The sequence below is a fragment of the Schistocerca piceifrons genome, chromosome 3, assembly GCF_021461385.2.
Source record: "Schistocerca piceifrons isolate TAMUIC-IGC-003096 chromosome 3, iqSchPice1.1, whole genome shotgun sequence".
NCBI lineage: Eukaryota > Metazoa > Arthropoda > Insecta > Orthoptera > Acrididae > Schistocerca > Schistocerca piceifrons.
In genome coordinates this window covers 701267120-701293280 of record NC_060140.1, presented here as the reverse complement: position 1 = coordinate 701293280, position 26161 = coordinate 701267120, and the positions used below count along the sequence as shown (strand labels likewise).

General features: G+C 40.1%; 1 protein-coding gene across 1 annotated transcript in view; it reads right to left on the bottom strand.

Annotated features, from left to right (window-relative positions):
• Positions 1-17397, bottom strand: part of LOC124789715 (glycine-rich protein DOT1-like) — an 84617-nt gene extending 67220 nt beyond the window's left edge. The window contains exons 1-2 of the mRNA XM_047257165.1: positions 17317-17397; positions 948-1042 (exon numbers count right to left, since the gene is read on the bottom strand). Coding sequence (XP_047113121.1) covers positions 948-1022 — 75 coding nt within the window. The 5' untranslated portion in view covers positions 1023-1042; positions 17317-17397. The remainder of the gene's footprint in view (positions 1-947; positions 1043-17316) is intronic.
• Between the last annotated feature and the right edge of the window lie 8764 nt (positions 17398-26161).

Here is a 26161-nt window from a genome sequence, read left to right as displayed (position 1 = left end):
GAACATTACATTTCAGATGTGTTACGATCCGTGGCTCTACCCATCAGCCGGCCGGAGTGGCCGTGCGGTTCTAGGCGCTACAGTATGGAGCCGAGCGACCGCTACGGTCGCAGGTTCGAATCCTGTCTCGGACATGGATGTGTGTGATGTGCTTAGGTTAATTAGGTTTAATTAGTTCTAAGTTCTAGGCCACTGATGACCTCAGAAGTTAAGTCGCATAGTGCTCAAAGCCATTTGAACCATCTACCCTTGATTCGGTCCCTGCGAAACCCTACATTTCAGCAGGATAATGCACGACCGCATGTTGCAAGTCCTGTACGGGCCTTCCTGGATACAGAAAATGTTCGACTGCTGCCCTGGCCAGCCTACTCTCCAGATCTCTCACCAATTGAAAAAGTCTGGTCAATGGTGGCCGAGCAACTGGCCCGCCACAATACACCAGTCACTACTCTTGATGGACTGTGGTATCGTGTTGAAGCTGCATGGGCAGCTGTACCTGTACACGCCATCCAAGCTCTGTTCGACTCAATGCCCAGGCGTATCAAGGCTGTTATGACGGCCAGAGGTGGTCGTTCTGGGTAATGATTTCTCAAGATCTATGCACCCAAATTGCGTGAAAATGTAATCACATGTCAGTTCTAGTATAATATATTTGTCCAATGAATACCCGTTTATCATCTACATTTCTTCTTGGCGTAGCAATTTTAAAGGCCAATAGTGTAATATAAGACGCTAAATATCATGGCAAGTTTTTTCGATATTCTGCTCAACGCAGGTATGAGAGTGAATTATGTTAAAGATCATACCAATTGCTTAGAGATCACGTATCGTAGGGAATCGCATATGATCAGAAAACAGGTTATGAGGGAGATGGAGCTACAAGTGCCGCAGTTATAGAAATACAAGTTTGAGTTATGGTGGTGCAGAGCGATAATGTAGGTACTCACCCCTGGTATGCCAATAACAGCATCTTTGGCGGCTGCCGCCGTCACTAAAAGCAGCACTGTCGCGATTCTCGCCATTTCGGCTACTCGGTCAGTCTCTGGAACAAAACGCGAGCTTGGAGTCAAATATCTTAGTATCGGCAAACTTAGCGCAATATTTCAGTAACACATGGAACAGCTGGGTGAGACAATCACCTGCTTAGCCTAAACATATGTTCGTTTGCTTCCAGTGAAAAGAAGTAAATAAACAGAAATTACGCGTCACGAGATTTGAGCGCAAGTGACATTTTTCTGGGAGTCTCCGGAATGATAGGACTGTTGAAGTGGTGAATTCTTCTTCACTTTCAATGAGGAGAGCAATGCCATCAGCGAATCTTATCAGTGATAACCTTTCACCGTGAAGTTCCATACAACTCTTGAACCTTTCTTTTTCCGTCATTGTTTCTTTGATTGGAGAGTAAGGGTGAAATAGACGCCCTTTTCTGTCCGAGCGCTTTGTTCTTGGTCTTCCATTTTTATTCATTTCCTCTTAGTTCTTGTACATGTTGCGTGTATCACCCGTCTTTCCTTAGAGATTTTATCCATTTTTCTCATAATTTGTAACATCTTGCTATTATTCGTCTAACGATTTTTCTTCAGCCTTGCTTCCATTGTCAGTCGAACGCCAGAACTAACTTTCTTGTGCCTTTACTTTTCCGAAAGCCAGACTAATAGTCATCTAACAGATCCTAAATTTCTTTCCATTCTTCTGTATATTTTACTTTCAGCAATTTGGATGCATGAGCTATTAAGCTGTTTGTGCGATCTGTAATTACTATATTCAGAAATGTGTGGATGATATGTCTCCAGACTCATAGTTCCTACTCACCAGCTTGAATACTCGCAGGATTGCCGCTTATGTCAAGGATTTATGAAATTTAGAAGGAATATTATCTATCCCTTATGCCTTATTTGATTCTAGTAACTCACTTTCTACTCAGACTTCCTCTTCATGACGAATCATACTCCGGTTATACCATTTTCTGCTGCTGATGATATTCCCCTACACTCGTCTGACCAGAAATCCTTGTTTTCCTTCCATTTCACTTTACTGACCTTCAATATGTCTCGACTGCCTATGCATTTCCCTTTCAGGTCTCCTAGCATTCCTACCAAATTCAAACTTCTGACATTCCACGCTCCAATTCGTAGAACATCCTTTCGTTGGTTTTCCAATCTTTTTCTCATGGTCACCTCCCCCTTGGCAGCTCTCTCCTGGAATCCGTATAGGATACACATCATGTGTCTTTAATGCAATGGTTTCCATTGTCCTCAGCAGCCTCATGCCATTGATCATTGCTGATTCTTCTGCCTTTAGGGACAGTTTCCCATCCCAAGGGCGAGAGGCTGCTCTGAACCTCTTCCGCTTCTACGCCCTCTTTGACAAGGCCGTTGGCAAAACGGGGGTGACAAGCAGACGTCATCGGCAGCCACTGCTGATGATTTTCATTCATAATTTATGCTGTTGCTGGGTTCGTACCCTGAACCGATGAAGTTTGGATTACTTGTCAAAGACGCTAATCTTTTTTTGTTTTTAATGCTGGTTGCTCAGTTGAGTTACAGTAATAAATGTTCCTTATCTAGATGCTTATAACTATAGAAAAGTTTTATTTCTTACTGTACAGCAGTAAACAGTTGCTGGATAGGTACGAAGCTGTAACGAAAGTGAGAAAGTCAAGGGACACCTTTCCTCTTCTTGATGTTCTTATCGAATTTCTCCCTTTTTCTGTTTCTTTTAAGTATCTTTTCTTTCTTTTCTCTTCTTCCTCGTCTGTATCTTTCCCCTTGACGATCAATTTCTTTCTTTTGTCAACAATTTTTCTGTCATATATGTCTGTGTCATCAAGCTTGATCTCTCTTCCTGTCTTAGTAACAGACACCTATGTGAATACTTTGGCAATCTCTTTAACATCTAGGTCATACTGTTTCAGTTTTGAGTTGATCGCGTTTTTGATTGCAGTGTTCATGACAAATTCACCCAGGTACCTAAGGTGTTGAACCTTTGTGTTGTTATCATATCTTGACGTGAGGCAACACATGTCTGCGTGTTTGGAGCCCATGTACTGTTTTTCCTCGTAAGAGGAGAACAAATAGCACGAAAGGACGAATTACGATTATCAAAGACAATCTTCGCCCCCATAAACGGGCCCCAAAAACCTTGATACGATGGCCAGCCGACACTCAAGAGGATGTCAGTCAGTGTCTGATGACACACTCCGAAATGCATTGGCGACAGTTTACGGGAGATCGACTCTTACAAGCTCACGTCAAAATATCTAGAATAAAGAATTCAGGAACTCAAAAGTGCGCGGGCACTGCAACAGACTCATAGTGACACGAAAAATATTAAGAAGAAAACAAGAAAATTAAAGACAATTAAAGACAATTATTGGTTCTTCTTGTTCCAAAGCGCCGTATGAAATAACAATAAATTTTCACAAGAAGTGATAATAATAAATAAATCAGCTTTCACGACATGTGATTTAAAGAAACAGTATGGTGGACAGCGATATGAACTTTATACCTATCTAATACGAGTCCAGTGCGTTAGCCACTGCACTTGGTCTTTCGGTGTACATGAAATAATTACGTATTGTGGTGTAGGAGAAGCTAGTTATTGTTAGGGAAGGTGAGATATTCCACGTGTAGAACCGATGCGGTAGACCTTTCCGTATATAGGTAGTGCCGGATTAAGCTATTACCACACTGTGGTGATCAGTCGAGGTCCACGCAGTATGAACAGACAAATCCGATGCTCAGAAAAGCAGCGGAGAAAACCTCAGCTTGGCATTTCGCCGGTGTAGGAAGCGGCGAGTGACCGTCTTGAAATTGTATGAAGAAGAACGCCAAGGTGTTTGCGTATGGAGGGAGAGGTGGGGGAAAAGGGCGGGGGATCGGAGGATGTCGGGTTACGCCAGAGCCGAGCGGATGCGTGCTCACGCATGCGCGGTCACACGCAACTGTGAGTGTCTTGCAGCTGCAATTAACAACCGCAATGGCAACGTGTTGCGAATGAGACTCCAGCCATTCTTTTGTCTTCTTTATATGACAGCGGCTGATCTCATCAGAACGACAACTCGCTGTACTTCTGGTGAGGCGAAATGAGGCAAAGAAAGCTTCTGGATGAACCTTTAGTTATGGTAGTTCCATATTTTATTTTGGCCTCCCCCGCTTATGATTAACTGCTATTTGTCCCACATATGTGACGACTTTAATTTTCTGTAGTTTGTCCTGCATTGTATTTTGATTCAACAATGACCGAGTCTCGTGCCTGAAGCATCAGTTGACATCAACACGTATTGGTGACATATGCTGCACTTCCATCTTCCAGAAGTGTGCAAGAATTCCGGACACATTTGCTGGAGCGCATCGCATGTAAGAAACCTGAGCGTTCGTCTTCACTCTTTTGCTATATCATGGCGGAGATATGAATGTTTACCTTCTACTCTATTTTGCTCTCTGTGTTTGCTGTGTGTAGTGTCGTATGTTGCGCATCTCTACTGTGAGTGATCGGATAGGTCGCGGAATGAGTGAGTGTCGGACTACAAGTCGAAAAGTTCAGTCCTTATTTGTTATAATGTTATTTTCTGCCACATATCGCTTCTTCCACTTGCGACAATGCCCTATCAGTATGTGAAAATGACAAGTTGTACCGTTGAATAGGCTGGGTAAATCAATTCAGCGTCCAGAGAAAAATAGAGGCTTAGCACCTTTAATACGAGCGTGCCTACTAAAACACTGTGATATCCAAAACAAAGGGCTAAGCAGAAGTTAGTTTTTCTAAACAGGGAGAGACGTTAGAATACTGAAATAATTTAGCGTTTGACAGAGTAATGGTGGGAAACTAGCATCCCACATCTGCCCAATACTGAACTACGTGATCTCTCTAGTTGCACACTCTTCCTAGAGAACGTGTTAGCATGGGTTATTAAGTGCCAATTGGTAACGATGCCTTCCCCCATTTAGCTGTAAATCGGAGTGTATGCCGTAATTTTTCCCGCATTATAAAAAAGTATCAACAATTGTCACAGAAAAATGCGAGGCATTTCTGATAATTATTCTGGTTTAGCGGACTGTGCATAGGATGTTGTTCTTTTTCTGCCCTGATTAATTTTCTCTGAAAGGTATTTGTCAACAACCAGTTATTTTCATAAGGCTCGAGCTTATTGTTTCAACATTTGAGAAGGTATTGCTAATGTCGTCTGCAGTATGAGGCTCATGAGTTGTTATTCTTAGTGTTTGAGACAAATCGCTCATGTACGCCAGCCTGTTTTCGTGAACGTCCTTCTCAGAAGCATTTTCCTACAGACATTAAGGTTTCCAAGTAATACTGTTGCAACGAGGCCAGACAACGTACAGTGTGAGTCACATTACACATTTCAGTTCTCCGAAGTTAGTAGTCTTTCCATGCCTTAACAAACGCTTTAAAGTTTTTTCCTAAGCATATTTAATAAGAGGAACAGGTTGAAATCCTCAGTAATCCATATCCTATGTACACATTTCCCTAAAAATTTGAAATCGTCAACGAGTATGTTTCAGAAAATTTTTCTTAAAACAAAAAATAAAGTAGTTGCTGGAAATGTCTATAACCACCGGTACACATTTAGTCCCACACAAGCACGTAGTAAGAGACCACTTTGACATACTTCCTAAATTACACTGATTTTCTAACCAAGTATTGTACCTCTGTTAAAAGTAAGAAGATACATAAAAAGGAATAGAGTTTGAACAGCCTCTTCTGAGCAAATCTACTGAAAAAGATCTTGGAGCTCAGTCACGGAAAGTATTATAATGACGAACGCATGGACGGGTTTTCACAACCCACCGTTATGAACAAAGTCAACGGAGGAGAAAATGTAATGAGGCTGCCACAAGGCAAAACACTCATACAGATATTCATCCGAGCAGGAGGTACAGCTGAAGTTTTGTGGTCTTCGAATATGATGTTAATACGACAAAAGTGGGACCAACACCCGGAAACCATGGCAGAGAAGTATACAGGAAGTATTTATCAACGTGGTTGAAATGACGAATGAACAAGAAGAAACATCTGAACTTGATTCCTGTGAGCCGCTTGAGGGACTGCTACCATATTCCTTTCGAATGTAGAGTGAATGGCAAGAAGCCCTTAAAACTTGGTTCCATGTAGGCTATAATTCTTGTGTTTCTCAGGGAGTACTGCTAACTTCGACTGCAAACATCAGTATCCGCTGTGTCAAAGGTTTTTGTAATATGACTGGCTGATTCTATTTGAGAGCAAAGGAAACAAATACTACTGCGTTTATGTGCCGACTGTAAGTGAACTGACTGGGGCTATACAGAACGAGTCTGTTTTTATCGATGATAATCATTCCCCTTACGTTATTTGGATAACGACGATAGTACTTAACTCAGTAACATTGATTGTAAGGTATTCGGTCTACAAGATGAACTGGAAAAATTTTAATCATAAGACGTCACCTTATCGTCCAGTCTAGATGTTATCATCCATCCAAAGGTCCGGGTCACGAGTAAAAACTTGATCAAGGCTGAGTTAGCCATGTGAGAACAGCCATAAATCCCTGCCTCGGGCATGGATGTGTGTGATGTCCTTAGGTTAGTTAGGTTTAAGTAGTTCTAAGTTATAGGGGACTGATGACCTCAGAAGTTAAGTCCCATAGTGCTCAGAGCCATTCTAAGTAGTACTAGATATTGGCTATTAATATGTTCATTAGATTCTAAGAATTATTTATCAGATCATAAAAATAAATTGTTTTAGGCAGTTCCGAACGTTTTAGAAAGATTAGGATTCGCCCTCAATTTGCTCACTGTGTGAGATACCACACACGTAATATGTTTTTGTACTATACAAAAAGCTGTGTTCTAATTAGGATAACTATTTGCTAGTAGTCAGTTCAAAAGCTCGTTTCTTAAGAGTGATAACACACAGCCTACAAAATTGTCTAATATAAATCTGTATAAGCCTAGATAAGAATGCAGCAGGCTTCCATGTATGCCAGAACCACTGGACTCAAAATACTTCATCGAAACCAATTTCTGCATGTAGAATCATCAGGATCAGGGGGAAGTGTTGGCCACGTCTTTGGCCAAAATGAATTTCTTCGTTTTTCCTGACGTTGTAGGATGTCTCAGTATGTGTAATGAAAAATACTGAGCAAACACCACGCTGAAATTTAGCTGCAATACGTAAACCAGAGTTAATTCCGGTTACAAAAGCAGAAAACAATTTTTGTCCTCTAAAAACTATCAACTGTCAGCTGTATAACTGTTACGGTTTCATGATAAAGTTTTCTGTTTAACAATTCTTGGCATACATTTCATTCATAAGGGTAAACAATGGCGGAAGACGCTCCACATAATACAATACATCACGCGTAATCAGAAATGAAGTGGATTGTTTCACAAACGTCAAACATATAGGGGAATGCTTTCGGGGCGATTTATAGTAAAAAAAAAAAAAAAAAACGACATAAACATGATTGTGAGAAGGCAGGTTCCGATCTGGGATTCGTCGGGAGCATTCTGAGAAAATATAATACATCCACAAAAATGTCCATAGATAAATCCTTGAACATTATTCATTAATCTGAGTCCTTCTGAATTTCGGGTGTAAAAAAGGAGCAAGAGAGCATTTTACTAATGCTAAAGTAACCGCTTTGGAGGAATAAATATATGTAATTTTATAATTTTATTAGTTATGTCTTGTTGTTAAAACTCCCAATACTGCTTTAAACAATTATTGTCATTAATAGAGGGTGCTACCCGACCACACTTACGATCTGCACGTAACACACACGGTAGACAAATAGTGCCAGTTATAAACTAGCACACTATATTCAGTTGCTATCGATCTTAAACTGAGATGTGGAGGTAATTACTTCAATGGATCGTGTAATAAAAAACGGACGCCGACAAGTGTGAGTATTACAAATCAGCTTAATAAGTCATGGCAAAATATTGACGCGTATTGTTTGCTGAAGAGTGTAAAAACTAGTAGAAGCCGGCCTCAGGGAAGATCAGTTTGGCAGGCGGAGAAATATAGGAACACGAGAGATATTAGAGACCAAACGACTTATTTTATAAGGTACATATAGGAAAGCAAACCTACGTAATTAACATTCGTAAATCTAGAAAAGGTTCATGACAATCTTGGCTGGAACAGATTGTTTGAAACATTGTAGGTAGCAGAAATGAAACACAGACAGCGAAAATAAATCAGATTGTAGATACAAGAATTGAAAAACATGGAAGGGAAACAGTAGTTGAGGGTGGAGTATTACAAGGTTTCAGCAATCCACAATGTTATTTAATATATCCACTGATCTATCAGCAAAGGACTTAAAGGATTCACGGAGAAATTTGGAAAGGTAATTAATGTGCAGGAAGAAGGAGTAACAGCTTTGAGGCTTGCCGATGACTCAGCAGTTCTGTCAGAGACGGTACAGGTCTTGGAAGAGCAGTTAAACGGAATGGATGGAGTCTTGAAGTTATCAGATGAATAGCAACAAAACAGAGATAGTTTAATGTAGTCGAATTAATTCTGCTGATGATTTGTTTTGCTATCTTGGCAGAGAAATAACTGCCGATTGTACACTGGTAAAAGCAAGTATAGGATTGCTAAAAAAGACAATGATAACATCTAACATAAATTTAAGGATTAGGAAGTTTTTCTAAAGGTATTAGTCTGGAGTGCAGGCTCGTACGGAAGTGAAAAGATGATAAGGATGACTAAAAGTCCAGACAAGAAGTGATTAGAAGCTTTAGGAGTCTGTCGCTAGACTGCTGAAGATTACATGGGTGGATCATGTAACTAATGAAGAGGCGCTGATTCGAGTTCAATGGAAAAGAAATTATGAAGGCACAACTTCACAAAACAAGGGGCTCGGTTGATAGGACACATTCTGATGCATAAAGGAGCTGTCGGTTTGGAACTAAAGGAAAACTTGGGGCCAAGCTACAGAGGGGGACCAAGGCTCGTCTACAGCAGTAACATTCAAACGAATGCATTTTGCAGTAGTTATGCAGAGATGAAGAGCCTTGTGCAGGATATCCCAAAGTAAAGAGTTGCCTCAATTCGGTCTCCGGACTGAAGACCGCAACAAAAGGAACAATAATATCTGAAATTATTTCCCCACAGTGGAATATGCATAATGTGAACTTCAACAACGGTGATGTAAGTTCTAACGCGTTACACTAATGTTATTTAAGAGAGACTACCAAAACTATCTCCGACGTTTCAAAGGTAGGGAATGAAAAAACAAAGTATGAAGGGTGAAGGAAAATTCCGCACTTAGCGGTCAGCACGCGATTCTTCATCCTATTTCAAGACGAAAGCGTGTCTAACAAAACTAAGTGCCACCAACAGGATTAATAGAAATGCAGTTTAAGAAAACGAGGCTCTTACAAAGCCGTAACTGCGTGCACCATGGCCAAAAACGGTTAACATGAACTCTGCACTGTCCCATTAGATCAGTGAGACTAGGCAATGCCGTAACGAACGACATGTAGACTCGCCGACGTTTGAAAAGCATTGGAAGTTAAACATTTCTTTTTTATGATAAAGCCTCAAATTTATCCACTTTACGCCTCCACAAAATGGTTCAAATGGCTCTGAGCACTATGCGACTTAACTTCAGAGGTAATCAGTCGCCTAGAACTTAGAGCTAATTAAACCTAACTAACCTAAGGACATCACACACATCCATGCCCGTGGCAGAATTCGAACCCGCGACCGTAGCGGTCGCTCGGCTCCAGACTGTAGCGCCTAGAACCGCACGGCCACTCCGGCCGGCACGCCTCCACAAAGCGATGTCTTGTGCATTTATTTCTGTTACTGTTACCCTAATTTAAGCATTAAGACATAACATGACGTAAACAAACTGTTTCGTCCGTGACACAATTAAAGCCAATAGAAGTTAATAATGGGTACAGTAACATGGTATGTGTCAAATTAGGTACAAAAAACACAACAGGAAGGCTACATTAGAATCCACATTCTGCTTGCCCAATAATTCAATTCTGTTCGTTTGAGGTCCAGGCTTATCTTTATAGAACCGTTACATACACGTATGAGCGATGTTCACATTAGAGAAGATGTTCAAGGCGACCATCTTGCATTTGCAAGCACTTAGATACTCGCTGGATCATACTTTTCTGGACCGTACACAACACACCTGCATCCACCATTGCCGACATGGCATGCACGCTAGTTATTAGGTCGTGTACATCCATGAGTGGAGTACAAAGATCTTATACCTTTAAGTGTCCCCACAAATAAAGGTCTAGTAGATTAATGTCCCTGAGGACGTGGAGGGCAGAACACTGGGCCTCCACGATCAATCAGTTTTCCAGGAAGCATCTCATTTAAACAGTTACGCACATTATTCTAAAGTGTCCCGGTGCATCATCGTGCTGAAACCATAGCTGTCGCCGAATCGCAAGTGGAACGTTTTCAATGTGTCTGGAAAAATATTGTAAAGAAACGTATGATACAGGGGCGCATTCAACTTGTCTTGCAACAGGCAGAGGCCCAAAAGCACGCGTTGCATGGTTCCAGCTGGCACTTTTATGCCAAAGCGTGCCTGAGAGCCACGTTCACAAGTAACATGTGTGTTGTGTTCCCACCAATAACGGCTGTTGTGGAGGTTGAATATACCTTCACGAGACAAGCTAGATTCTTTAGTCTATATCACGTTCTTTATAAAATTTCGTTATTTTCCACTTGGTTTAAAAGCCTTTCACAAAAGTGTTCTTGTTGAGTGCAGTCCTCTGGCCTCAGGTGTTGAGTTAACGTTCCATTATATGGATGCCGTTCTTCATAGTGCAATACTTCCACAACCAGTATTTGAGGTGTCTGAAACTGCCTTGTAATACCACCGGCATTTTGCTGAAGTTGCTGGTGAACTGTTTCAAGAATCATGTCCTCTGTTTGTGGAGTACGTCTAATTCTTGGACGATTTCTGTCCATTACTTGTGGCGAAGATTACCGGATTCCCGAAGGCCTTGCTCCAGGCGATGAAGAACGTACTTATCGGAACAGCGCCTTTGAGGGTATCGTGCAGCACACACATGAACAACAAGAGCAGCTTGGTTATCGGATGCGCCCAGCACCAAAAGCATATGGACATGATCACCGTTTGTATACTCCATCATGAAGCCGTCTTATATGAACCTGACAGGACCGGTTATGGTTGTGCACTGCGCGGCCGATAGACACATGGATGCAGTTTAATGGATCAGTCATGTAACAGGCTATTATTATTTGACAATAAACGACGAGAACTAGGGAACGGACGTCGTTTCCATAAACGTGTTTTTGAAGTGCACCCAATCTGATTTTGCTAGATTTACTTATGTCTTGATCTGAATGAGGAATCGCATGCCAACCACCAGATATATAATTTTTTCTTCACCCAGTGTATGTAATAAAGCTACGGTGTGTGAAGTGCTTTGGACACAACAGCTGAAACCGCATAACTACGGAGGAAGCTACATGTGGCTCCTTTATTTCTGCATTAGCTGCAAAGTATTCCAGTTTCCGTCTAACGACCGGTCATTGGTAGGTGTGATAACTAATAGCCGGGAAACGGCACTGATGGGGACAGTGGCACTCTGCGTGTTTTGCCGCACCCGGGACATCGTAATAAAATGACGAAACAGTTCAAGAGTACGAGTCCCGTCACACGTAGGCTTACTTCGAAAACCTCGTTAAGGGAGTGAGTTACATAATGGATATCGGGATTCTAGGGAAGGAAGCTGAAGTACGTGAAATGTTTCCTCTATTAAAATTCATCTCGAATCGTGAAGCACTTGGCGTGGCTCACTTGCCACCAACGATTGTCCTAAGATTACCAAAAACAGGCAATCATGCAAAAGAAAAACTCTTACTGTCATATCTGAAATTGAAACAAACGTTTACAAGCAATTGATGGTTTTGAGCTAAATACTTATTTACCGCAGCTGCTTCTAATAAGTCTATTGGCGATACTAAGCCCATCTGTGTTTGTGTATATGGCCTTCCTTCAACAAATGTTCAGCAGACTTGATCAGTCTGCAGCTCTGTCCATCGGTCTAGATACTACAATCCTGCCCCGTTTGACTAATATACAAACAGACAGTGCAAGTGATTTTATCAACACATCTGGTTGCAAGTGATCATTTACAGCTGAGAAAATATCCATTTATAAGCTTCACTTAATCCAATCAACTAGCCACACACCCACAGGCCTCAGTCAGAATTCACATTCATATCCAAAAACTTGTATCACAATAGAATAGTCACGATGCCTTTCTTTGATTTTCCTTAGAAACTTTAAAAATTCTTCCGTACAACTTAGACAGTTTACAGTTTCATTTTAGGTAATTTTGTTATATAGGGTGGTTCATATTACCAACTCGTAAATTGTAATTTAGCATTGTAGTTTATCATGTTTGGTGTGTAATATGAGTGAAGGACGCTCAATTTGACCTGTATCACCGAATATAATGGTCAAATATCCTGTGGATGTTGACAGTACCTTTTTTACCTACACTCTAGCGTCTCTTGTGGACGCTACTCTGGTTTTTTTGGCGATGATCTTATAAGCCAAAAACCAGTTGGAAGCAAGAAAAAATATATTAGTAGAACAAGAACGCAATTAGTTTGCTTTTCAATCTAGAATATGAGATTGTTCTACCAAGAAGTGCGGGAAGAATCCTATAAAATATGACATTACTTTACTTTGGATGTTGCTACGGCTGATGATTTTACTTGATCATCAGCAATACGGTTTTTCTCATGCAGTATCTAGAGTGCCAAGGTATCACACTTTGCTAAATGTGGGTGATGGTGTCAAAGGACAGAAGGGTGACAAATTTCTTGTTGCATCTGAAGCGCAGAACACGAATTCGCATCTTTTACGAGTAGACAATGTTGGATAGGATAATAATTGGAAGGAATTTTTCTATTTGAAAAGGTGTATTGCAGCTTTATCATTGTTTTCTACTTTATTTAAATAAATGTGTAGTTTGCAGTAGATTTACTTTAAATAATGAAATAAAATATAGCTGAGTTTACATAGAAATTCATGTATCGGACAAAATGAACTGGTTCTTTTGTTCTACTAGTATGTACTTCTCATTTTCGTACCGTATGAACGAACATCTACACAGCGAAGGAATAACATTCTTTTGCAAGAAATTCGTGACGGAAAACATTTAATAACAGAAGAAAAAATTTAAAAAAAACTTATTTGCTAGGAACAAATTCATATTTTCGGGCATTTCGGAATTTGAACTATCTGTGGGACGCATTTTCACTTTTCCCTCTCTTTTCAGTGTCTACTGAAGAAGCATGATAATATAGTTTCTCAATTGGGTCGAGAATATTGATATTTTGACGATCTATATTTTTACTACGTACCTATGTGACGACGTGATCTTAAGGAAAATTGACAGTAGCTAGTTAAGGAAAATTAAAATTAGTGCAGAATTTTTCGTATAAAAGAATTTCTATCTACAAACCTAGCAATCTGAAATTCCATTATTCGCGGAAATTGTTTCGAACTGTAGGTGAAAATTACATTCATTATTGCAATTAGTATTATCGTTCTCGCTGTTCAGTGACAAATGAAAGTTAGGATTGTAATGAATGATAGTCAGATTTTGGGTAGGATTTTACGTTACGTAGACACTCAACAGGATTTTATCTACATTTCAACCCGTAAAGTAATCTGCACATTATCTTTCTCTCCATTGCTTTTATTACTTGCTATTTAATTTCCCATTCTTCCGACTAAAGTAAGGAAAAAGTGCAGTACATCTCACTGTTTTCCAAAGATTAATGCTCGCTATATCAACTACGTAGCTTAGTCTTCTACAGACATAGAGCATCACTATTTCAAGCAACGTTAGAAGCATTCGTTTTCTATGTGAGGGATAACACGATTACGGCAGTAAATGTACTACTTTTAGAGCATTTCTTAAATAAACTAGCCTCTCCATAAATACGTTAAGTAATAGTTTAAAGGATAGGCAGAGAATTAACACGTCACTAGAGTTATGTACAAGCTTTATAAATTTAAAACAAATTTTACATAATCTCCGGTTACCAGTATAACAAAATAATTTTAGCAGCCGAAGTTTTCTTCTTTCCAACAGAGGAAACATTTGATGAAGCTAAACAATTAGTAAAAATCTTGCATAGCTATAATTTCCCCTAATGTAATACATATGGCTCCAAAACCCACAAGTAATGACAGGGAGGGTTAAACATTCCTGAGTCCTTGTACTGTTTACAGGACTTATTTCACTTCCCATTGCCGGCCGAAGTGGCCGTGTGGTTAAAGGCGCTGCAGTCTGGAACCGCAAGACCGCTACGGTCGCAGGTTCGAATCCTGCCTCGGGCATGGATGTGTGTGATGTCCTTAGGTTAGTTAGGTTTAACTAGTTCTAAGTTCTAGGAGACTAATGACCTCAGCAGTTGAGTCCCATAGTGCTCAGAGCCATTTGAACCATTCACTTCCCATTGGGACTTTTAATTTTTCTGCAGAAACCTTACTTAATTCATTAGACAAAAAATTGCAGGCAACTGGTATATTTTGTGATCTGTCAAAGGCATTTGACTGTGTAAATCACAATATCCTTTTAAGTAAACTAGAATATTATAGTGTAACAGGAAATGCTGCAAAATGGTTCAAATCTTATATCTCTGGCAGGAAACAAAGGGTGTTATTAGGAAAGAGACATGTATCAAGCTATCAGGCATCATCCAACTGGGAACTAATTACATGTGGGGTCCCACAAGGTTCCATTTTGGGGCCCTTACTTTTTCTTGTGTATATCAATGACCTGTCATCAGTAACATTACCAGATGCCAAGTTTGTTTTGTTTGCTGATGATACAAACATTGCAATAAATAGCAAATCAAGTGTAGTCTTAGAAAGATCAGCCAATAAAATATTTGTGGACATTAATCACTGGTTCCTAGCCAATTCTTTGTCACTAAACTTTGAAAAAACACACTACATGCAGTTCAGAACTTGTAAGGGGTGTCCCAAGAGTATATGTCTAACATATGATGACAAGAAGATAGAAGAAGTGGACGGTGTTAAATTCTTGGGATTACAGCTTGATAATAAATTCAACTGGGAGGAGCACACCACAGAACTGCTGAAGCGTCTTAACAAATCTCTGTTTGCAATGCGAATTTTGTCAGACATAGGGGGTATAAAAATGAAAAAGCTGGCATACTATGCTTACTTTCATTCCATAATGTCATATGGGATTATTTTCTGGGGTAATTCATCAAGCCAAGCTAAAGTTTTCCGGGCACAAAAACGTGCAGTAAGAATTATATGTGGTGTGAACTCAAGAACATCCTGCAGAAGCCTGTTTAGGGAACTAGGGATACTAACTACAGCTTCCCAATATATTTATTCCTTAATGAAATTTGTCATTAAAAATATATCACTTTTTCAAACCAACAGCTCAATTCATGGAATCAATACTAGAAATAAGAATAATCTTCACAAGGATTTAAAGTCACTTAGTCTTGTACAAAAAGGTGTGCATTATTCAGGAACACACATTTTCAATAACTTGCCAGCAGCCATAAAAAGCTTAACAACCAATGAAATTCAGTTTAAGAGAAGCCTAAAGGATTTATTGGTGGCCAACTCCTTCTACTCCATTGATGAATTTCTTAGGAAAACCAACTGATTTGTATATAAGTACAACATAACTTCTGCACAATTTCAGTGCAGTAATGTGTTCACTGAAAATTTGTGTGTGTGTGTGTGTGTGTGTGTGTGTGTGTGTGTGTGTGTGTGTAAGTGTGTAAGTATAATCTAACTTCTGCACCATTTCAGTGCAGTAATGTGTTCATTGTAAATAAGTATTACAGTAGTTGTATTACATGTTTCTTACCTTATAAATAAATAAAAAACTTTTTTATTTTAAATTCAGTGCAATAGTATTTGTAAAATGACTCTTAGTGTTCATTAAAAAATGACGATCATTCCACTTGGGACCTGTGGAATGGTACATTAGCTTATTTGTTTTAGTTGTAAATATTTGTCATGTATTGTTGTTTTTCTGACATGTTCCACATCCTTGAGGACCTCCTCACTACGGATCAATTGGAATGAAAGTAAATCTAATCTAATCTAATCTAGCTATACGTGCAGCTCCACGTTACTTGAAGAACATCGCAGTAAAAACACTTTGATTTTAAGGAATTGTAAAAACTTGCTCCAATATATGTAGCCGCCAACCGTTCTCATTAAATGTGATTAGAAAATACACTAAGAAAAACGAATATCTAGGGAAGAAGATAAAGTTTATATGGATCGAAGGACACGCTAACATTAAATGTGATGAATTAGTCGATGACTTGGAGAAGACAGACTCTAGAAATGGCGCATTTAAAAACATGTTATTACAGACATAAAAGTTGCGTTATATAGAAGAGCAAGACGCCAAAGGGAAAACGAATATCAATCATCGATACGCAACAATAGGAAATGATAGAGACAAATATCGGAAAAGGTTCGCTCGAAGTCCTGATTCCCTGGTTAAGGAAAATAACACTTCGCATGAGATTTATTCACGAATCATTTTCCAGTCATCTTCACTAAATGCATACTCGAGAATGTTAATGTGATGTAGTAAGATATATCTATCACATTTTTTTAAATGTAAATTTCGTGCAGCCAGCAAAGTGATTTCATGCAACAATTAATAGGGTCCCATCAACCCTCACCAAGTAATATAGCAGCTCTCTATCAAAATAATACATTTCTTTTAAAATAACTATGGAACTTGTAAATAAATGTAATCTTACGATGTAAATCCCCAAACAAGTCCTAAAGAATTATGCGATGGCTGTATCCTTTGAGCCCAAAAGCCAATAATTAAATAATACGCCACTGTTTTCGCATTCTTTAAAGATTGTGAAAATTTATGAGTTTTTTTTGTGCTACAATGTGTCTCTCTTTAGTCAACTGTCAAAGAGAGAAGTCAAGATACGTGAAAAAAAGAAGATATGTTTGCAGCATTGCAATTCCCTACATTTCTAAGTAGACATATCAGTTCCATTTGCGTAGTGACATGCGTGCACCAACATGCCAGAGTAATGCATAGTACGTTCCATTAGATGCCGTTCTATACTTCGTAAATAGGTGGTTGGAGCTCGACAGATATGTGTTGCAACTCGAGACAAGTATGCCTCCTTTAGATCTAGAGTATAATGTACCACATATAAAAGAAATAAGGCACTGCTACTACTCGAGGTATTATAATACATTCCACGGCCGTGGCGTCCGCCGCTCCAGTACCAGCCCTCTGCGGCACCTACCTGCTGTAGTATCTGCAGTGTCCGTTAGAGGATGCGCCCGCAGTCGCAGGTGGCGAGCTACTGACTGAAGCTCGCGGCCGCCTCGCTATATCCCTGCGAGGCCAGCAGCAACCGGTGTGTTTACATCTCATTGCCACGCGGCTAAGCCGCTCTCGTGACCGTCACGGCCGAGCATAGAACGCAGAAGCGGAGGTTGGACTTTGCCACTGGTAACACTATACTGCACGGAGGTGACAAAATCATGTGATAGATATATCCACATATACAGTTGGCGGTAGTTTCGCGTACTCAAGGTGTAAAGGGCAGTGTAGTGGCGGAGCAGTCATTTGTACTCAGGTGATTTTGTACACAGGTGATTCAGATGGAAAGGTTTCCGATCTGATTACGGTCACACGACGGGGATTAATAGACTTTGAACGCGGAATGGTAGCTGAAGCTATACGCATGGTATACTCCATTTCGTAAATTGTTGGCGAATTCATTATTCCGAGGTCAACAATGTCAAGAGTCTGCCAAGAATATTAAAATTCAGGCATTTCATCTCACCACAGACAATGGCCGATGGCCTTCACTTACGACCGAGAGAAGCGGTATTTGCGTAGATTTGAGCTAACATATAAGCAACACTGCATCAAATAACAGCAGAAATCAATGTGGGACGTACGACGAACGCATCCGTTAGGACAGTGCAGCAAAATTTGGCGTTTATGGGCAATGGTAGCAGACGACTGACGTAAGTGCCTTTGCTATCGAAACAGAATCGCCTGCGGTGCCTCTCCTTGGCTCGTGACCATAGAGGTTGGATTCTAGACGACTGAAAACCCGCGACTTGGTAACGCGAGTCCCGATTTCAGTTGGTATGAGCTGATGGTAGTGTTCGACTGTGGCGAAAACACCACGAAATGATGGAGCCAGGTAGTCAACAACGAAATGTGCAAGCTGGTGGTGGCTCCGTAATGGTGTGGGCCGTGTGCACATGGCATTGAGTCCTCTGGTCCAGTTGAACCGATCATTGACTGGAAATGTTTTTGTTCGGCTACTTGGAGGCCATTTGCAACAAACAACGATGGAATTTTTATTGCTAATAATGTGCCATGTACCGGGCCATAATTGTTCGCGATCGGTTTGGAGAACATTCTGGACAATTCTAGCGAATGGTTTGGCCGTCCACATCGCCCGACATAATGCCATCGAGCATTTATGGGACATAATCGAGCTGTCAGTTCGTGCCCAAAGTCCTGCACTGGCAACACTTTCGCAATTATGGCTGGCTACAGACGCAGCATGGCTCAGTATTTTTGCAAGACACTTCCAACGACGTGTTGAGACAATGGCACGTCGAAGTGCTGCACTATGCGAGGCAAGAGCGGGTCAAACACTATATTAGAGGAGAGGTGTCCCATGACTCTTGTCGCCTCAGTGTATATTTCATTCAAAGCACTGTAAGATTCATCCGATTTCACTGATTTGAGGAGCTGTTAGCCGACGTTCAGTTTGGCTTTAGGAAAGGAGAGGCATCAGAGAGAGAATTATGGCTTTGTGCTTGATAACAGAAGAAAGATGTAAGAAAAATCAAGCACATTCGTGGATCTGTCGGCTTAGATTAGACGTTCGTGAACGTAAAACTGTGCAAGATGGTTGAAATCTCTAGGAAAATAGGTGTAAGCCTTAGGGCGAGACAGGAAATATGCAATATGCGCAAGAACCAAGAGCAAGAAATACGAACGGAAGATCAAGAACGAAGATTTGGCTTAGAAAGGGTTTAAGACACAAATGTAGTCTAGCGCGTCTTATGTTCAATCTACACATCGAAAAAGCAAAGACGGAAACAAAAGCAAATTCAAGAGTCGTACTGAAATTCAGGACGAAGCAATAACAATGATAACATTTGCTGATGTCATTGATATCCTCAAGGGAAGAGAGGGTGAACTGCAAGACCCATTAAATGGTACGAACAGACTGATGAACACACGGGGAAATGATTGCAAAAGCGAAGACAAACAAAAATAATGAGGAATGGCACAAATGAGATTAGTGGTAAGCTTATCATCATAATTGGAGGAACGAAGAAGACGAAATGAAGGAATTCTGTTACCTTGTAACATAGACGAAGAGGGCATTCTTGGCCAAAACAGGTCTACTAGTTTAAAAATTGGACTCAAACTGAGTTAGAGGTATCTCAGGACGTACATTTGCTGCACAGCATTAAGTGAAAGTGATTCGTGGACTGTGGGGAAACTGTTAAAGAAGACAATCGAAATGATTTAGATTTGGTGCTGCGGTCAAATGTTGAAAATTAGGTAACTGGTAACTTATTCAGAGTAATTCCTTACAGAGCTATGCCGTCCATAGAAGGAAATAATACCGAGAACTTCCAGCACTGATTTCTGGATTCTAGTCGGTGTTGCGAAATAGTCGCCTAACAGGGAAGCTTAAAAAAGGAAAAAAAACCTGTAGGAAATGTCTCCGCACTCATGCAACGATCTTTTTATGACATTAGGTGATGGTGCTTACAAAAGTGGTCAACAAAATGATATGGTTTAAAATCAACACAAGATATTTTATAAGGACTTCATATTTAGAATCAGAACCGAACGTGTCGTGTACTAACTTTCCTAATTGTTTACTGTTGTGTGCACCTAAGGAAGGTGTTCGATATGAAGATAGCAGGTAGCGAATCTAACACAGAATCACTAGAGGTAACAAGCAAGTGCACTAAAAATCATTTGTTGAAAGAATATACATCACAAAGTTGATATTCATCGTTTGCTTTGTGCGAATGTGTGGCACTGCTGAACCTAATCAGAATTAGCACATTAGATGATTTATAGTAGTGATAGTTTGAGTGCAAGGAGCTGGGAAAAAATATTTTATTTCGTGAAGCCACTACTGCACGTACCAACTGCCGCGGAGCTTAAACTGTAAATACAAGGAATTAATCAGATGTCAAAGAACTAAGATATAATGTTTTTAAACCCGAAACCAACAATATATGAAAGAACTTTACGGTCTTGGACTGCTAATGAAAAGCCTGTTATGGAGATAAACTCACGTAGAAGGACGTCCTCTTAAGGCAAAGATAAAAATTAGCTTGCTGAAAATCTACGTACAATTCGTGTTATTGCTCAGTTGCTAAATGAAAAACTGACACGGACTCTCAGCAGCCTATCGCTCTAGTCGCAGATTAAAAAATATCTGTATTTGGTAATATCGGGAGTACTTCTCTCAACTAGCAATTGTCCGCCCCCGGTAGCTATGTGGTCAACGTGACAGCATGTCAATCCTAAGGGCCCGGGTTCGATTCCCAACTGGGTCGGAGATTTTCTCCGCTAAGGGACTGGGTGTTGTGTTGTCCTAATCGTCATCATTTCATTCCCATCGACGCGTAAGTCGCCGAAGTGGCTTGCAACAGGCGAACGGTCTACCCGAAGGGAGACCCTAGTCACACGACATTTTAACTAGCAGTTAAACAATTATTGCTATTGAAAATAATGAGTTAAAGCAGGATACAATATATTTCGTAAGACGCTCCCGTGAGATAACATTTTGGACCATGGCTGGGAGGCCGTTGTAAACATGTGTGATGGATGAAGCTGGAGCGCTGGAACTTATCGCATAAATTTTAAATTGAGAAGAAGATGATTCCATTGCATATCCTCTTTTTATATCGAAGTGTTCTCTTATTACCAGCATCAGATGACTGGCTGTCGAGCATACAAGAAAACTTAAGGACAAATGGTTCAAATGGCTCTGAGCACTATGCGATTTAACTTCTGAGGTCATCAGTCGCCTAGAACTTATAACTAATTAAACCTAACTAACCTAAGGACATCACACACATCCATGCCCGAGGCAGGATTCGAACCTGCGACCGTAGCGGTCGCTCGGTCCCAGACAGTAGCGCCTAGAACCGCACGGCCACTCCGGCCGGCTCTTAAAGGACAGAAAAGCGAAGATCGTCGGGATGATTAATTTGGAATTTACAGTTTGAGTCCTCCAGAAACGTTAAGAAAAGAAATGAGAAACTAAAAAAAATTACTTGGTTTTTAGAGTTCATTGCCTGTCCTCTTGTTGAAGTCACTGCAATGTTTGCGATAATATCGCACGTGCTAATATGTATCGTTGTATTATTTTACAGAGGATAAAGGGAAAATGATAACAGAAATGTATACGCTGTAGAATTTAGTCCTTAAACGTTAAATTTACATCTTCATTTCTTCAATAAAAATGAAAAATGCAGAGATAAAAGAATATTCTAATGAAGAATATCATAGTATATTAATGATTTTGCGGTTACGTCTGTGTGCAACTGAATTAATTGCGAAGAGTATTCAGTGGCCGGCCTTGGTGACCGTGCGGTTCTAGGTGCTTCAGTCGGGAACCGCGCGACTGCTACGGTCGCAGGTTCGAATCCTGCTTCGGGCATGGATGTGTGTGATGTCCTTGGGTTTGTTAGGTTTAAGTAGTTCTAAGTTCTAGGGGACTGATGACCTCAGATGTAAAGTCCCATAGTGCTCAGAGCCATTTGAACCAAGTATTCAGTGATATAAAACACGCCCTCTGTCCAAAATTTCCAGAGACTGATTTTATTCCTTGCCCCTAAGCGATTTCGCCGCAGTAATTAGAAAGGCAACATGAGCTAACAACTCTAAGCAACAGATGTTCATTCTACTGGACATGCGCCATAGTGTGTCAGAGCTGTTTTGTCGTGAATCGCAATAGAACAACGAATTGAACATCTCTAAATCAGGCTCTCGAGACATTCTCTAGCATGTTTTTATGAGTGGGAAAGCTTGACTCCCGAACAAAAACGACGTGTGGACGCCTGCTGCCACTTAATCAAAGTGAAAAACGCAGACAATTATTTTCTGCAAAAAAACATCACGGTGTTATGAGTACGAAGCTACCACAAAAGCCAAACTGCCATATTGGTTCTGATGACTCGCCAAGAGTGAAGAAGGTGTGACTTTGACGTGCGAGATGAATAACATCTCAAAGAAGGTCTTTTCTGACAGTTTCAGGTGGTTGTTTGAACATTCTGTGTGCTGTACGCACTGCTTGCAGTGTTTGTTGTTGTTGCAGGTTGTACTAAATGGTCATTGCTTTTCCGATGGTGAAACTGATATAAATATCATTGTCGTCGTCAGCGATTTGAAATCCTTTGGAGGATAAAGGGCTTCTCTCTTCCAGCCATTTTTATGGTCCTCAGGTAAGCAGGAATCACTGTTGTTCCTGCACGTTTTCCAATGTTATTTGGCCACTTTCCATTAGGTCCTCGTCGCGGCTTTCATTGGTCAATCTTCTGTTCATTCGGCCATATGTATGCCTCACCCGTCTCCATTTCGATTAAGTACAGTCAAGATTAATTTTCCTATTTGATTATGTTCTCTGATATGTTATTATTTACTTTATAGTCCCTCCGCATAATTCCAAACTTGCGTGTACGTATTACTCACCGAACAATCCTCAGCTTTGCTACGATTTTTGCTTTAAACTCAACGTGTCAACACTATAACAGAACAATGAGAATATACACTAAATGGGATGATTTGTTTTCATGTAGCTCGGAAATTTAGTTTTATAAAGCGTATATACGAAAAGCACTTAAACTATTTTTTCTTCCGTTTATTTTTATAACTATTGAGTCGTCTTTTTACAAGTTAAAAATGTAACATTATCAATACGTTCTATGACTTAATTGTTAGCTCTTTTAGTTTTTTGTTCGATGTGTTCCTTGCAAGTTATTTTGGATTTATTACAGTTGATTTTTCACGCCTGCATTCAAATGTACTCTTATGTTCTTCTCTTCGTCCTTGTCTCGTACGTGGACTTCATATAACTGCTTGTCTTGGAAACCTTTATTTCCTTGAAAAACGTTCAGATGGCCTGCAGAAGATGTAAATAACAAATTAATCAACGTGAAGCAAACAGTACATAAACAAAACGGAGATGGTTGCCATATGTTCTACTAGCACGTGTTGCTTTCCGCTAACCGTTTTCAAGGTCTTAGCTCCTTTGTCGGTGCTGAGATAATTTTTTTTGTATGGGAGTCACCTGTCCGTCTCCTTTATAATTTCTCAATTCCCACTGTTCTGACTGACGTATATATATTCTTGAATGTGTTAACGAGTGTTGAAACAAAAGTTTGTTTCTCATGACCTGTTGGTTCAGATTTCTTTGACTTAAAATTTTTCTCAAAATTTATTCATGTCAAAGTGATGATTCATAGACACTGTTCCGGTACATATTTTCGACCGCGACAGGCAAATTGTCGACAGCGCTATATCCACCTATGCACACAGCTTGTTCCTTTCTCAGAGCTAAACCTAATATTTTTTCAGTGCTGATGGCGATAATTTTAGTCATTGTCTTGTACACTGCGGAAAGTAGGATCATGAGCGCACAGTTTTTTTTTTTTGTCTCGGTTGTTCTCTTCCTTTTGAAGTGGAACAGTTATATCCTTGTTTTAGCTTTGGTTCATTGTCTCCTTTCACAAAAATTCTTCAGACGATTTTCCAATTTCTGTTTGTATCACTTTGACTCCAACTTGGGCCATTTATATTCAAACACCATGAAGCCCAGCCTCCTTTCGTTTCCTTATACTCTGACTGGCATTACACATTTCATTTTGCACTAATTCTGAAATGTCATTATGTCCGTTTTGAACATATTTTTTTCTGATTCATCTCCTTAACTATTCAAAAACTTAAGGAAACCTTAAAACAGATACTAAAATTTACTCTATCTTCAGTTTCTGTGCCCTGTGCCTTCTGCTAACTTACCAGACGAAATTTGATGCCCACCCTGCACAAGTTTCTGTTCTTTCCGTCTGCACACTTTTAGTTTTTCAGGTATTTCTCTCACCAAATTGTCATTATATCTTTCACATTGGAAGATATTTAAGAAAAGTTTTTTTTTCTTTTTTTTAAGAGTATATAATAGGCCTACACGATGTAAATATAGGTACCAAAAGATGACAGCATGTTTGATGCCAAACAATTATTAGAAATAAAAAAGAATTCGCTGAAGTTTTGTAAATTTTGTATGAGAGTCATAGACATTAAGTATTCCTGTTGCAGCAAGGAAGTGTTTAAGAAAACTACCTCTGCTAATAAAATTTAAGTTGGATTTTAATATCTTGAAATACGATGACTCGTAAATGACGTTGGTCTGTGTGTGACTGTGAAGACACTTTAATAAAACGCAATCAGACAAACACTGTAAAATAAACAAAACTTTGAATGGGTCAAACATGTACACATTCGACTGTAGTGAAATGGTATGAGAATGTTTATCTTCGCCAGGGGAGTACCTACCGTGTGCGCGTAGAGGCTTGCTTAATCACATGAAGCCGAGGGCTGCGCCAGCTGTGGTGGCAGAGTCTCCCTTGCTGGACAGGCTTCAGCTGATGAACTAGACGAAGGGCGTCCCACAACGCATCATCTCTCCCTTATGTCGGGCAACCTCCCTGAGTAATTATCCTTGTGTTGCGTGGAGTTCCCTGATATCCACCGAATAGATCCCCAGTTTTCGTGGAATGGAGAACACTGAAAATAAAAACAAATACTGAGGGGCTTGATCAGACCTCATACACACAAGCATCAGGTTATCGTCGATAGAAGTAGTTTTTGCGATTGGATTGGGTGATAGGCCAGTCCAAGAAGTGGAAGCTGTTGCTGCAAAATTGGACAAGTTGGAAATTAAATTCTTGTCTTCGGGTCGGATGAGGAAACTTCTCAAAGAACATAATGAAAAGGAAGGCCCAATGGATTGCTAAACATAAATGGAGGAAGCTAAAACGTCTTGAACCTAAGACCTCCAAAAAAAGGATTGGCTCAGAGTGAAGGGGTAATCAGACTCCTTCTATCTATAAGGCAGTAAACCAGAGATCAAGGGAGCAGTCTAATTCTCCCATCTCTCAGGATAAACGGATCCAGAAAAAACTGAAACAAAAAAAGGGAAACAGAGCTATAGCACTGTAGCCTCGGTTATCAGGATGGAGATTATCCAACAGTGATATCCGCTGGTCAATGTAGCTTCGCGACAGGTGGTGCTTGCTTATGGGGCTCTCTTTAATAAGACTGGGGAGGATGCAAGTCCAGGCCCCAAATTCAGGAGAGTCTATCTGGACAAGGGTGCTCTTATACTTGTGTGTGAAGGAACAGAAACTACATAGCTGGATCAGGGACTAGCACGCAGAACATCGGGCTATAATTCAAAAACAGAAACACTGCAAGGTAATGATGCCAAAACCATCTTTCGAAAGAAGCTGTGTAATCCTGAACTTGAACAGGAGACAAATCAAAATAGCGATAGGCCTCATGACTGGCCATGGAAACTTTAAGAAACACCTACACTTGATGGATATAGAGAAGAAGAGCCTAGCGTAGTTTATGTGATGGGGAGGATGAAACTGCACCAAACCTGATCTTCCATTGCAAAGTTAAGGACGTCAAAAGATACAGACTATTCGGGTTATTAAAGCCTGAAGAAATTGTGTCTAATAGGTAACTAGTAAACGGTATCCAACTATTTTTAAGGATATCTTTACTAGAATAACAGGGAGTGAAACTGCCAATATATTTAGTTTTGGTGTGGGAAAAAGACCACTCTTGTTTTTTCCTCCCTGCATTAACCAAATAAAGTAATATCAGCTTTATTTATCAAATTTCCAGAAATTCCGAATGAAGCAATAGTATAAAATCACACAAGCTCTTTTATGGCCTTCTGGCCTTTTGGATTGTAGAAATGAGGTCGTTGGACAAACTGTGGATTCACAATCTGCTGTTACATTCACTTGTTCTTACTGAATACGGGGCAATAAACGCAGATAGATTATAGTCCA